General features: G+C 47.6%; 1 protein-coding gene across 3 annotated transcripts in view; it reads left to right on the forward strand.

Annotated features, from left to right (window-relative positions):
- The first annotated feature begins 1,466 nt into the window (after positions 1 to 1,466).
- DSP (desmoplakin) overlaps positions 1,467 to 14,329 on the forward strand; it is a 51,162-nt gene continuing 38,299 nt past the window's right edge. The window contains exons 1-2 of one of the 3 annotated variants that reach the window (XM_058285199.2): positions 1,467 to 1,940; positions 13,701 to 13,803. In XM_058285199.2, coding sequence (XP_058141182.1) covers positions 1,756 to 1,940; positions 13,701 to 13,803 — 288 coding nt within the window. In that variant the 5' untranslated portion in view covers positions 1,467 to 1,755. Of the gene's footprint in view, positions 1,941 to 3,689; positions 3,710 to 13,700; positions 13,804 to 14,329 lie in introns of those variants that run through there. The other 2 variants (XM_058285198.2, XM_071210961.1) reach the window with 2 other exon arrangements.

Consider the following 14,329-nt stretch of genomic DNA (forward strand, 5'->3'; position numbering starts at 1 on the left):
ACTCGCAGCCAACTGTCTCAACTTCGGAAGGAACATTCTCGGGTGGATGTCCGGGTTTGTGCAATCGTTTGGACACTTTTATCACCTTTTGTCTTTATTAAAAACGAGAGGAAAATGAGAAATAATGGAAATTACTGGGGTGCTAACAGTGGTAAACTTTCATCTCACGGTATGTTTGACTCTTTGATTTAAGCTGGTCAACCCTGTGGTCAAATATGAAGAACAAGATCAGGACGTACTGTCACAACGTGTGCCTAAAAGGTGAGATGTAATTAGGGGTTTTACAGTGTGGCCAAGGTTAGAAAACAGCCCCCATTTCCCTTTACAACATGCACATACAATTAGATTTTTATTCTCTTTCGTTCAGAAACATTTTCAGATATCCTGTAAGAAGATAAGTTAGCTGGCATTATTTAGGAAGATGAGAAATATTTCTCATAAAGATGTCTAAAGGGTGTTAATGGAAGAGTAATTTCACCGTTTTCCAAAGTATAAAAGCAGCTTTCGCCAATGGGCCCTGTGACTGGCTGTCTAAGCTGGGGTCACGGAGACTCGCCTACGTAACACTCAGCCACTAACTGGGAGTGTCTCCCGAGCAAGTCCCCGGAACGTTCTGGCTCAGAGTTACTCATTTGTACAATGTGGGTGGCTCTATCCGGGTTCTCTGCACCCTCAGATAGGCTCCCTCGGCCTGACTTGTGGGAAAAGCCCTGAGTTCCAGGGGACCCGGTTTGGGGAGAGGGTGCCCCAGGGGGTGGAGAGAGACAAACGTTCCCAGGGTTCTTTTACAGCCTTTGGAGACTGGGGCTGGGAGTCGAAGTCGTTGCAGTTTCTCCTTCAAAATGACCTTCAAAAGGCAAAATAAAAGGAATTTGCCTCTTGTATCTCAGGTCATCTCGTGGAAAAAAGCCGCCGAGCTTTTCCTCGTTTTCTTCATGCCAAAGAAATGAATTTGTGGTGAAGACCCGGCAAATGATGGTGCCCGGTAAAAATCTTTTGGACACGTCAGCAATCGGACTTCTGAGACAGTTTCCTGGATTACTGAAATAAAAGGAAAGTCAAAACAAAACAAAAAACACCAACCCAAGTTAACCTAAACTCCACCGTCTAAGCGTAATCTCCTCGGTTATGCGCTTCTCTTCAAAGCTGGGTTGGCCTCGTCTCCAGGGACGAGCCAAAGGAAAGGCTTAAACAAGGAACTGTCCAGTAATCGGGCCTTCTTTTCAGCTTATTTCCGTCCCGGGGATCGAGGAAATCCTCCAGCGCGAGGGGCCAGGCTTTCACCCGCCCCCGCGGGGCAGAGCACCCCCGGGGCGCGGGCTCTCACTCAGGCCGGGGTGGCGCAGGGCGGCGGCGCGGGGCGGAGCCGCAGGTGGGGAGGGGCGGCCCCGGCGCGTCGGCGACCCCGGCGCGGGGCTGGCGAGGGCGGCCGCGCCCGCCTGGGGAGGCCGGCGGCCAGGTGTGGCTTGGGCGCCCCTTGCCAGCGGGGAGGAGACAAGCGCCGGCGCCGACCAACACCGCCACCCAGCCCCGGGCCGGCTCCTGTGCGCGCTCGCCGCCCGCCGAGGCACAGCTCGCCCTCGTCGCTCCCCCGGCGCCCGCCGCCCTCCGCCCCGCAGCGCTCGCCGCCCGCGGCCCGCGCCACCCGGCCGAGAGGAGTGTCCTGGCGGAGCGTCGGCGCCGCCCCCGAGCTCCGCGGCTTCCCGGGCTCCCGCGGTTGCCTGCGCCCTGCGCGCTCTCTGAGGGCCCGCAGACATGAGCTGCAACGGCGACTCGCACCCGCGCCTCAACACGCTGGGCCGCATGATCCGCTCCGAGTCCGGCCCGGACCTGCGCTACGAGGTGACCTGCGGCGGCGGCGGCGGCGGCGGGGTCTCCAACGGCAGGATGTACTACACGCGGCGCTGCGCGGTCACCGAACACAACTCGGACGGCTACTGGTGGGTGCCCTGCCCGCGCCGGGGCGCCTGGAAAGCGGGCGCTGGGCACCGGGGGAGCGTGGGGCCGGGGCGCCTGGAAAGCGGGCGCCGGGCACGGGGGGGTGTAGGGCCGGGGCGCCTGGAAAGCGGGCGCCGGGCACGGGGGAGAGTGGGCCGGGGCGCCTGGAAAGCGGGCGCCGGGCACGGGGGAGAGTGGGGCCGGGGCGCCTGGAAAGCGGGCGCCGGGCGCGGGGGTTCGTGGGGCCGGGGCGCCTGGTAAGTGGGCGCCGGGCATTGGGGAGGGTGGAGCCGGGGCGCCTGGAAAGCGGGCGCCGGGCACTGGGGAACGTGGGGCCGGGTCGCCTGGAAAGCGGGCGCCGGGCACTGGGGAGCGTGGGGCCGGGGCGCCTGGAAAGCGGGCGCCGGGCACGGGGGTGCGTGGGGCCGGCGGAGCGCGGGCCCGGGGCGGCGGGGTCTCCACACACTCCTGGCAGGCTGAGAGTTGGAGAAGGGGGCGATCGCCCTCCTTGTTCGGACGAGGAAACCCAGGTCCAGAAAGCGGAGGGCCACCGTCCTTCCCCCCGAGGCCACAGAGGCCCTTCCCGAGGGGGCCGGGAGCTGCACCCCTTCCCGAGGGGGCCGTGCGCCGCGTGGGCCGGGATGGGTGGGCGGCGTGCGGGGACGAGCGGCTCCGGTCCCGCGAGCCGGGGCTCGGCCCCACCTTTCCCCCTTCCTGCGTCTGCACGGCCCGCGGGGCTGGAGTCGCTTTTGTCTCGGGCCGGAGTTTCCCGGGCGGCAGGTGGGAGGTCACAGGCCAGGCGTGGCCGCGACAACCCCAGCCCGCCTCCCTGGCTGTAACCCAGAGCAGCCCAGGGAAGGGTCAGGGTCCGCGGCCTGCCCGGGGGCGGCACCCCGAATTCCCGCCCACCCCGAGGCCGCCGGCGCGGCGCGCCTGGGCTCCCCGGCCCTCCAAGGGACCTGAGCCAAACTGAAGGCTGCGCGCCCCGGCGGCGCAGGGTCCCGGCCCGTGGAGGCCCTCCTCGGTGGTCCCTGTCCCTCAAACGAAGCTTCCTGGAAAGGGCAGCCGCGAGGCGGGGGTCGCACCTGCGGCCGGGCTGCGGGACGGCCCCTTTGTACTCCCTTTTTTAAAAAAGCGTTTGGTGCACGACCCCCAGGGCCTTGGCGGCGGAGGGCCGTGGCAGGGTCTGTCCTTGGAGCCGGAGAGCGTGGGCAGGGTGCCGTGGAGGAGAGGGCGCCCCCTGCCACCTCCACCGACCCGCCAGCCCAGGGTCCCCCACGGCGAAGGGGCCCCGGGGACGCCCCTTCCCAGGGAAAGGGGCGGGTCCGGGTCTCGGGATCGACGCGGAAAGAGACCGAGACGGCGCCGTGGGACGGGTGGGAGGTTGTGGATCTGCCCTCGCCCGGTGCCCCCAGCCGGGCTGTGGGTGCCCACGTGAGCCGGGAGACTTCCTCGCCCGCGCCCCTCTGCGCCCGCGCCGGCCCTTCCCACGCTTGGGAACGAGGCCCTGGGCCCGGGGACGCTGTTTACCTTGTGTGGTGGCTTGGGGCTGGGGAGGAGCAATCTGAATATGCTCCAAAAGCTTTTTGTTTTGCAAGCAGCTTTGAAGGCGGAGACTACTCGAGTAGCAACTTGCTTACATTTTAACCCCACCCCCACCTCATAATTTAGTTTTTCTCTTAAGAGTTAGCTCTCAGCATTGGAGCTCTCCGTTTTCTGAACAAAATGCACCTGGGGATTTCCAGGAAAAATGTGCCAAGCGACAGATGGAGTAAGGGAGAAAGTTTTGCCAGTTCTCATTTTGGCTTTTCAGTTTGCTTTAAAACTTTGCCAACCGTTTATTTAGTTCCTAAGCTTTACTTTTTTTTTTTTTTTCCTTCCGGTATTTGGGAATCACATTCTTTTAATCCACGCGTTAAATCCAAGTCAGGAGGATAATATTGGGAGTATATAACAATGATTTTTGAAGTAGATGACGATTGTGTTTAATAATATAAGTACTGGAATGTTTTTCTAATACAGGGTGTGAAGAATGTGGTGATACATGGGAAAAATATAACTAGAGACTATTGTTAACAACAACATCGTAAATGTTTTTGTAGCAGAACAAAGTTAGTACTATATTAAAGGTAAAAAAAAGACTATGGAGTTTGGTTTTGTGAGCTATGAATAGGAGTAAGCATTTTTTTCCAATTCTTTTTTTTTTTCGTTAATAAGGAGACCTTGATTATGTCATTTAATTAATCTGTGTATCCTTCTGAAGACAAAAGGAACAATTGAGTTAGCAATTGGAAATAGATGAAATAAATATTTTCATAACTTGTTGAACAATTGAGTTAGCAATTGGAGATAGATGAGATAACTTGTTGAGCTGCTTTTTTCTGTTTTTTTTTTTTTGTGAATTTGAAAAAAAGTCAATAATAATAATAATAATAAAAAACCCAAGTCAAAATTTGCAAGGATTCTTTAGCTGCTCTCTTTCTGCATTTTATGAGCCAAATTTTAAAAAGCATGCTTGTTACTGTAGAGCCCCCATTTAAAAAATTTGACTCTAATCAGTATTATTAACTGAATATTTTGTTCCCTTGGCTTCTTCTGTATTCTATAGGTACTATTTTAAGTATTTAACTAATTGGTTGGTGAGCCCCATAGCAAGGTTTATAAGGATTCTTCACTGAAAAACATTTAGGTTGGGGGAGGCTTAAATTTTTTTTTTCGCATAGCATAGCAATTTCTTGTGTTCTGTTTTTCCAGCTTAAAGCCTGTTTATAAACCCATCAGGTTTTACATGCTCTGAGAGCATAAACAGACGCAAGTGAAAATTTCCCTAATTTTTGAGGAAGGGTGTTTTCCTGCACCTTGTTGGGTTGGCCAGGGCCATAGGCTAAGGGCTTGCGCCAACACACACTCAGTCCTCCGAGATCCAGTCGTGAAGTTTTCCCAGGACTGTACTGGCATGGGTTGTGAGATAGCAGTGGTTCTGCTAACCCAGAATGAATTGAGAATTACTGAAATACAAGATAGTCTGCGGAAGCTGACCTTTGCCTTTTAAAATAATGGCTGTTGAGGGAAGGGAAGTGAGGAAGGCATCTGCCTCTGTTTTCCTGGTGGCTTTATGGTTTTCCAGGAGGGATTATTGGTTTGCCCACAGCATGTCCCTTTTTAGAAGCAGGCTGCTATCTCTAAGGGCTGTGCTGAATGAGTGATGATGATGGGTTTAATAAGTTCTTTTCTGGCCATTTTCAGCTACCACAAGTTTCTCTAAGCACATACACCAATATGGGAATTCCTGGGGGAAGTTCGTTTAGTTAGAAAATTCCTGCTACTTTATTGGCTGACTTTGATGGGTGAATTTTGAAATATGAGTGTTTGACTGACTTGGGCCCTTTCTATAATTAAATTCATTTGAGTGCATAGAGAGCCCGAATCTGATTTTTTTACCCCTTTTAAAATGACTTTAAAGTATCCCTCCTCCGTCTGTCCTTTACATTGACAGTGCTTGCCAACTTTTAGGACAGTATTATATTTTATTTGTTATTCTCCCCACTGATCTTTTTGTGCCTTCTTTAGGCTGACTCGTTTCTGCACTACTTTATGTAATTTCTTGTGAATTTCTTGAAATATTTTATTACAGCTTGTTGTGTGATTGATAACATAGTTAAGTATAGTTTTGAAAATTTGGACTTTTTTTGTCTAGGACATTCTGTTAATACTGTTTTCGTTTCAGGCAGCATTACTCTTTTTGCTCCTGTAGTAAAAAGAAAAGACAAATCTGTAGCGAATTTTGTTATCAAAGTAAGAATGGAGGCAAAGTGACAAAAGCCCCCCAGTTAGAGCTTTCACTGATCCATGTGAGCATTTGGTAGGAGGATTAAAAGCAGAGTAGAGTCATTAAAGTTTCAGAAATATGTGATTACAATGTTAATGCTTGCTCTTCCCCAGAGCTCATGATTTCAGAACCAAAGTACGTGTGATCACTATTTGATACACATTTTACAGGTTGTTTTAAACCACTTTTTAAAGGAAGCCTGTTTCTCAGCATGAGATAAACAGGTGCATTTGCTTTGAATTTAGAGCTTCGGGAATTCTAAGGATTACCCAGTTTATAGAAACCCCACTTTTAGAGGCAAGCAGATTAAGATTTACCCAAGATCCCAGAGCCCACTCAGGGCTGAGCTGGCAGGGAACCCAAAGGCGCCTTGGACTTGACAGTACTGTAACGATGTGATGGAAGTATCTTAAATTCCATTTATTCATGCACCCAGCAGACGTTTGCTGAGCATGTGCTGTGTGCCCTTTGGAGAGATTAAAAGGGGAAAATGTGAATACTTCTCAAAAGGAGTGAGTGCTGTTTACAGGAAAATAAGTATACAAGTGTAATGCCAAAGGCTAGTGAAATGTTCTGCAATACAAAAAGGGATATAGATGGCCCAAGAGGCTTTGTAAATAGATGCAGTCACATCACTAGGAAGACCACGCAGATTTGGTCTTCGGAGCATTTCAGCTGGTAAAGGGGGGTGGGCAGAGAACACTCCCAGGGAGCAAAGCCTGAGAGGAGCAGATTCATGGCCAGTAGGGTGGTCTTTGTGTGTGTGTGTGTGTGTCGTTGCACCAGTTAGGAGGGGGGTAGTAAAAGCCATGAAGAGGGGTGGAGGTGGTGGGGCAGAAAGTGGGTATCGCTGCGGTGGAAGGACAGCTGCAACTAAGAGTTGGATGTCGGGTGAGGGAGGGTCTGAGAAAATAGGCTTCAAGCCTGGATGACTCATCCGCTGGATAGATAGATAAATGTTTTTCTGGGAAACGATTGCAAAGTAAGAGACAGTTTTGCCTCATACCTGGCAGACAGCATTTATGTGCTTATTAAATGTGAGGCAGTTACCAATTTTTAAAATAAAAATATCAGCTCAGTGGTTGATGATAGTTGCTGTTTATTAAACACCTGTGATGTGTCATGTAGATTATGTATGTTATCTCAAGCCTCACGACAGACGTCCCATTTAACAGATGGGAAACTGAGGTTAAAGTAGTTAAATGACTTAGCCAAGATCATCTAGTTAGGAAGTGGCTGAGCTAGATTATAAACCACAGTTGCTCAAGAAAAGATCCGATCTTAGTTGTTAAAATTTATCTTTTCTACTTGTAAACTCTTTTGCACCTAAGTCTTTATTTTTGTTTTTTGAGGTACCGGGGCTGGGGATTGAATCTGGGACCTTGCATGGGAAGCCAGTGCTCAACCATTGAGCCACATTGCCTCCCCTGAGCTGGTTTTTCATTTGTTTCCTTGTTGTTTAGTTTTTGTTTTTCGGAGGCACCAGGATCGGAACCGGGGGCCTCCCATGTGGGAAGCAAGTGCTCAACCCTTTGAGCCACATCTGTTCCCCCGTTACTTCTCTTCTGTCTGTTGTCTTCCTTACTCTACATTTCTGTGGAATATGTGTTTCAGAAGCACTATATTTCTTCAATAAGAAATATTAATATTTGTGTAGCATTTCCATCTGCTTAGGAAAAGAACAGCCATATGGTATGGCATAAAGCAGACTAATTGTTGGGCCCATCTCTTTAATGGGACAAACAGCGTTCAGCAGGTAGTTAATTTTTTTTCTAAATATGGGCATTGTGTCATTGTCGATCAGGTGTTTGAAATCAAATCTTGGGAAGGAGAAAACTGCTGATGGCCCTGAAGTCTCAAGGCTGACGTCTCAGGGTGGAGCAAAGCTGGGCTTGGGTGTGACTTGAGAGTTTAGCTCAACTCTCAGCCAACCGGTCTTTCCAGCCTGGGGGGTTCTGAGAGGAACGTGTCTGTCTGGAGGCCAAGGCGCCCTCGTGGTGAGGATGGGAGTCCAGCCCTGCCCTTGGCTTTGATCCTTTTCCCTCTTGCCCTAGGTTGGTTGGTCCCGGTGGTCCTGCCGCTTGAAAATGACCAACGCAGTTCTAATGTCAGCACCGCAGCCTGCAGACCCCAACACCCAGACAGCGGGCTGGCTGCGCTGTTTTGAAGCTTCATCCCCTAAAATTCTAGCCTGGTCAAATAATTTACACCTCACCACAAACGCCTTGGGCTGGGACGTGCATGTCCTTCAGAGTTGTCCTCATGAATGTGAAAATCCCTTTTTTGCAAAGATCACTTTTGTGAGAAGCTGAAGCAAACAGAGCTAAGAGTTTGCTGGGGATTAAAAAAAATTCTCAGCACACAAACATCCCTTGCTTCACCAATCTCTGGGCTCTGATAAGAAAAAGAGAATTGGCTTTTTCATGGATAGATAACCATCAAGTCATTTTTTTTTTACTTCAGTGTAATGAATAAGTTTTTGCCTAAGGAAATAATTCTCAAAATAGAAATGCCTGTTTTGCCGCTGAATTCGTAAAGGTCGCGTCTTCATACGGTATCCCTTTTTAATACAGGAAAGAAAGGCACCTTTCTCTGAATTTTCTTCTCTCTTCAGTTCTTTCATAACTCTGTTAAAATGAATCATTCCCTTAGAATTCTTTCAAGTGGCTGATTTAGAGTCCGGCGGATCATCATAGGAACCCCTGAAAATGCCTCACATTTAATAGTCCATCCAGTTCTTCTCTTTCCTCCGTCCCTTTTTTGCTTCTTGCCTCACCCTTGACTTGCAGCAGGGTGTCCTCAAAACTGTGAATTGGGGTAAAGATAAAAACACGCCCGAGCTCTCAGGCAGCGAGGGTCTTTGGCTGTGCAGTCCACATTACAGAGGCAAAAACGCCAGGCCCCGGGGGTGGCCCCCAAGGCTGCCACTTGAGAGTCTTTCTGAGGTAAACAGATACGCGATCTGCTCGCCCCCCTCCAGCCGGGGCAGCCGCCCACGAGGAAGTGAATGATTCTAGGAGCGCGGCTTCCAAAGCTCCAAAGCTCCAAAGCTCCGGGCGAGGACAAAGTGAGGAACCGGACGAGGCCCCCTTCTCATCTCTGAAGGTTTTCTGTCATCTGTCCCAGTTGGGGTGGGACCTTGGGGTTGGGATAAATGGGCTCCCCGCTGGAGCTTTTGAAATAAGGGTGATGAGAAGAGAGGTCCTCCCCTCCGATCAAAGTCTTTCATGGGCCTTTATTTTCTTCTCCTCCAAGCCAAACAAACGTGCGTTAAGCACCTTGTCTGCTGTCGGGAGCTGGTGGGGAGGCGGGGGTGAGTTACATCTGGACTTCTCCCTCCAGGAGTGGGGCAGACAGGTGTGTAAACAAAGCTTGTGCAAGGCAGGTGAGCTAGGTAGAGGAAGGGGGAGCGGGCCTTTGGGAGCAGGGGTGGGCTGAGGAAAGCTGCAGAGAGGAGGGGGCTCCCAGAGGAGGGAGCCGGGCCCTGGAGCAGCTGGAGTGTGTCTGTGCCTCCCGGAGGTCGGGAGGGGGGGTGATCCCCAGGGGAAGGGATGAAAATGTGTGTGTGCAAAATCTCCTCCCCCACTTTTTTTTTCCTTTTTTTCTTATGAAGAAATTCAAATGAGATAAGATGTGTGAGAAATGGTTTGAAAAGTCAAAAGAGCTAAGCAAATAGTCCTTAAGATCAATGTTAATTTATTGCATGATTATCATATTTATTAGGCTTTTCCTGGGCCATTACTCCATAAACCAGAATAAGAAGAGGTCAGTGGGGCAGCGTCTGGCAAACCTCAAAGACTGTACTTGATTGAATGAGCGGAGAAAGAAGAGAGTGGGAAAGCAGACAGAAGGAAGGAAGGAAAGGGAAAAAAACCTTTTAAGAGACTTGAAGTCCAAATGGAGAGAAAGTGTATATACACAAAAGTAAAAATATAGAGTTAGGTGGTAGGTTATGTGTCGAACGAATGGTATAGATTACTATAAAATGTGTTTTTATAAAACAGAGTGTAACTTTTAAAAATATTTTCATTTTGTAATGCATTTTTCTCTTCAAAGTAAGAGTATTTTTTTCTTTGATGTTCTTGGCAACAAAAATGTTAAATTGATGCCTTAAAACAGATAACTTTGGAGTCTTATTTCTAAAGAAAAGAATGTTATTGGAAGGCAATAAAATAAAACATAGAAAGCATCATAATATTGTTCATAACTCAGGTGTGTGTCCACGTGGTCCATCCCAGTATTTAAATCCAGAACATGTTTTCCTTTTAGCCACTGATGAAAGACTCTTTATGCCAACACTTGGACCCATTACTTGTTTAAACAAGTTTAGAATGAACTTTAAAAATGATTGTGTAGGCAGGTTCTTTGTAGTATGAATCATTTGTCTTTGTGAGTATGGGGATAAAATGCAATTTCAGAAGTTAAAAAATTTTAAAGATGTGTATTATATTTTTCAAGGACAAGTATTAGTTTTAGTTCAGAAGTCAATATTCTTGTGATTTAACCTGCCCCAATAAGTTTTGTTTTCTTGTTTCTTTTTGAAAGACACATGATATTTCTTCCATCTATATGCTACTGGAATGGGATTTAAAAATTAAACCTTAAGCCTTGTTAGTGCAATTCTTTATACGGTTTAAAATCTCCCCACCACTAACACCCGTACATACCAGTATTGAATATTGCTTTGAAGCTAGAGATGTTTAAAAATCCTCATATGTTTCTTATTTATTTAAAATATTTCTTCGTATGGGATAGAGTTTTGCACTTCCCCAAGTGTGCCTTATGATTTGAAAAGGAAACTAAGTTACCGTTTGCCAAAACATAGGCATTTATATCACTTTCAATAAGAAGAATGAGCGAGTTACAGAATGAGTGGGTAAAAAAATCTTAGCTCTCACCTACCTCAACAGATGAGAAAACAGGTAGGTCCAGAAAACTTCTGAGATTACAAAAAAAAAAAATCGAAAATTGTTATGTGGTCAATAAAAAATACAAAGTGACAAAATGTTTTGAGCAACACACAACTTTTAAAAAAATGCGGGTGGTTCCTGAAGCAAGGACCCCTGGCTTTCCTGCCCAGCTGGGGAGTGGCTGCCACTGGACTTGACCTGGCTCTCCTTTCTGCCTGTCCTTTCTCCTACATACGTGCAGCAGTTTTGTGGGGATTCTTCCATGGGCTAAGAAAAGCAAACAGAAGTGTGAGCGTAGATCCCCCGTTCCCCATCGTCAAACCTCACTCGGCCTGAACCTCCTGGGTCTTTTGAGGGACTGAGCCCTTGCAAGGTGCGCACCTCGTTACTTTTCTCACCTTGGTCTGTTTCCAAAAGGTATACTCGGCCGCACCTCAGACCAAAGTGGGATTCTTACGGATGAGAGATAGGAAGGGTATACTTTGCTTTAAGGACCGGACGCAGTCTTGAAAGGCATTTGATTCATATCGGATCATGTTTTTCCATACACAAATAGCAACACCGGAGGTTCTTGATTTCCTTGTTCTTAACACCTTAGCTTTTTTTTTTTAATAGCTTTTTGGTTTTTGACCCTTAAATAGGTTAGATTTCCATGCATTCCCTCTTCCCCTGCAGTTGTTAATCTGTTTTATTAAAATGCAGGCAAAACGTGTGGGTCTTAGTGGCTATTGAGGACATGTTACTGTGAACATGCTTTAGCAATACGTAAAACTTCTTTTGCATTAACGGCAGGTGAAGTTACCTGTTGTTTCCGGTTCGGATGTGTGTAGATGAGCAGCAGCAGAGGAGTGGAGTATCTGTCTTTACAGAAACATGGAATGCTCTTTAGGAGTAGGAAGGTCTAAAACCTAGACAGAACAAAGCAAAAAATGGAGAAAATCCACTAATATTTGACATTTCAATGTTTTAAGCCAGTAAATTGCCTCACCTCCCCCTCTCTGGGGAGCAGTTCATTTCTAAGTGTCGTGCAACTAGTGGTTGGTTAAAGGGAAGCGCTTGGGTTCTAGATTTTGGTAACGGAAGAATCTGGTGTCATGTATTCACTTTACAAAGACTCTTACACACCCTCCAATATATACATTCATGATTGAGTTTCGTCTCTTTGCCTCTTTTTTTTTTTTCAATATATTTTTATTTTGAAATAGTTCGAGATTTACAGAAAAGTTGCTGAGATTGTGCAGAGAGTTCCCACATACCCCTCATCCAGTTTCCTCTCTCTGCCTCCCGGTTATAGCTCAGTTGGTGGTAGCTCTTACCGTTATTGGAGCATTTAAGAACCTGCCTTTCCATTGTGGCACAAAATAGCCCTGTCATTATACACAGCTGTGGGACTCGCCCTGTGAACCAAGTTGTGACCGGAATGTCTAAGTATTTCAGAAGAAACTCTCATCCTCCATCAAGAAAGAAAACGTTTTGACACATCAAATTACACAATACTTTCCAGATTCCTCATCCATCCCTTGGGTTCCCAAGGAGATTTCTGTATTTCTTAATGGTTCCCTTTGTCTCTTTAATTTCTTTCCTCGATTTTATAATAGGGATCTTTTTGGAAGGTGTTCTGGTTCTAAGTCAACAGGAATTTTGCACAGGTTAGGACAACAGATGTGGTCTTGTTTATATCTAAGGGGTACGAGGCTTGTGCCAGGTTTCCTATGTAATTCTGAGTGGAAGAGAGACTCACTCCCTGGCGAATGTGGGAAGGTTTGGGCAGGTGAGCCATTCCGGAGGCACGCTGCCCCAGCTTGCCTGGAGAAGCCGGTGCTGTCATTTGGGAGTGGTTCCCAGGGAGCGGCTGGCGCCTCTCCCACATTCAGCCAGTGCCGGCTTGTTGGGGAGCCTTGATTACAGGGAGGGTCCCCAAATGGGCAGTAGAGAAAGGAAGGCCGCCATTCCCTGTGGTGTGATGGTGGAATGTCAACACCAGCATGTCCTGCAGGCATCGGACAGAAGAACGGGCAGGATGGCCCTGGCTGAAGGTGCCAGGTGACCGCGAAGCCCTGTGAAGAAGATCTCCTTGGAAAGGCTTCTTGGAGTACATTTATAAGCCTCTCCATGAACACTAAAGAATAATTTATATGCTTTAAATCTCAAACTAACTGTGGTGGACTCTGCGGTGGCATAATTAGCCTCGGCAAATTAAAACTCTGTTTTAAAATACATTACTCTTTTCTGGATTCAACACCTGAAGGCATCTCTTTCTTTAAGATAGGAAAAACCTGTATCTGTTTTCTTTAACACTGCCCCTTATGAAAGGAAAAGGGACTTGGGTTTGTATTAAAGGTATTTAAAATTCCCACCACTTCCCTCAAACCATTATTTCTTTGCCATCACCGTCTCGTACTATGATCGCAGAAAATATTTTTGTGGAAAAGGATTTCTGCCAAATCACCCAGTTTTCCTTCAGCCGGACGTGCCAGTGGCCTCTTCCTGCTGTGTTCACGGCTGCCTGAGGACTTTGTGGGACCCCTGTGAGAGGAGCAGGGGAGGGTGGTATATAAGCTTTGTCCTTGCCAGGCGTGTGTTCTTACGACTGAAAAGGATTTATTTATGGATTGACTCCTGGACCTGGAAAACAACAACAGACTTGCTCTGAAGGAAATTATTGGGCTAATGAGTAAAATGTGAATAAGATCTGTACTTTAGCAAATCGTATTTTGCTCGTTGTGCTGCCGTTATATAAAGGGATGTTTTTGTTCTTAGGAAACACACTCTGAATATTTTGGGGGTAACGGAGTTTTGAGTATTCTTCATGGTTCAGGAAAAAATTCATAAATGAATGTACACGCATATATTCATATATGGGGGAAGGGAGGAAAGCAAAACATTAACCGTTGGTGGATTCGGGGTGACGGGTATACAGGAATGTTTTTGCCCCGCTTTTTTTCTGAAAGTTTGAAATTATTTCAAAGTTGAAAAAAAAAAAAGGCACTTCATGTCTAATTTCTTTGTGTTTCCTTCATCAGTCAAACTGGAACGATGTCCCGACACCAGAACCAGAACACCATCCAGGAGCTTCTGCAGAACTGCTCTGACTGTTTGATGCGAGCGGAGCTGATTGTGCAGCCGGTGAGTTTTCTTTCCTCTCGTTAGTTCCCCCCCGGTGTCATCCACACCCAGTTTCATGACTCAGGTTCGTGGGCTCTTGGTGTCCTGGCCAGTGCATCCTTTAGCCCGCTGACCTCTTTCACAAAGTTGGTGTCTAGCCACGACCTCTTTCAAAACAGCCTGGAGTGGGACGTATAGCTTCCAAACGTGTTTGCAATGTTGCTTTAGCAATGGGAACCAGTTTTCACCACAGAGTTGATTTTTTTTTTTTCTCCCTCTAACCAGTGTTTACAAATTGTCAGCCTTTTGGAATTGCAGCCCCCTATTGCTCTGGGTTTGACTTTGTAATAATACTTTCTCTTCCTAGAAGAGCAGTCTGACATGTTTATGTCACTGGATTCTGGTGGATTCTGCTCTGCACCACCAACTTGACGAGATTTTTTTTCCCCTGGGGAAAATGACCATTTTGTGAGAGAACGATTCCATTTGAGAAACATTAAAATGTGGAAAACTATGCCTTTGAAAATTGAGGTGATAATTGTGTAGG

The sequence above is a fragment of the Dasypus novemcinctus genome, chromosome 22 (assembly GCF_030445035.2).
Source record: "Dasypus novemcinctus isolate mDasNov1 chromosome 22, mDasNov1.1.hap2, whole genome shotgun sequence".
NCBI classification, from domain to species: Eukaryota; Metazoa; Chordata; class Mammalia; order Cingulata; family Dasypodidae; genus Dasypus; species Dasypus novemcinctus.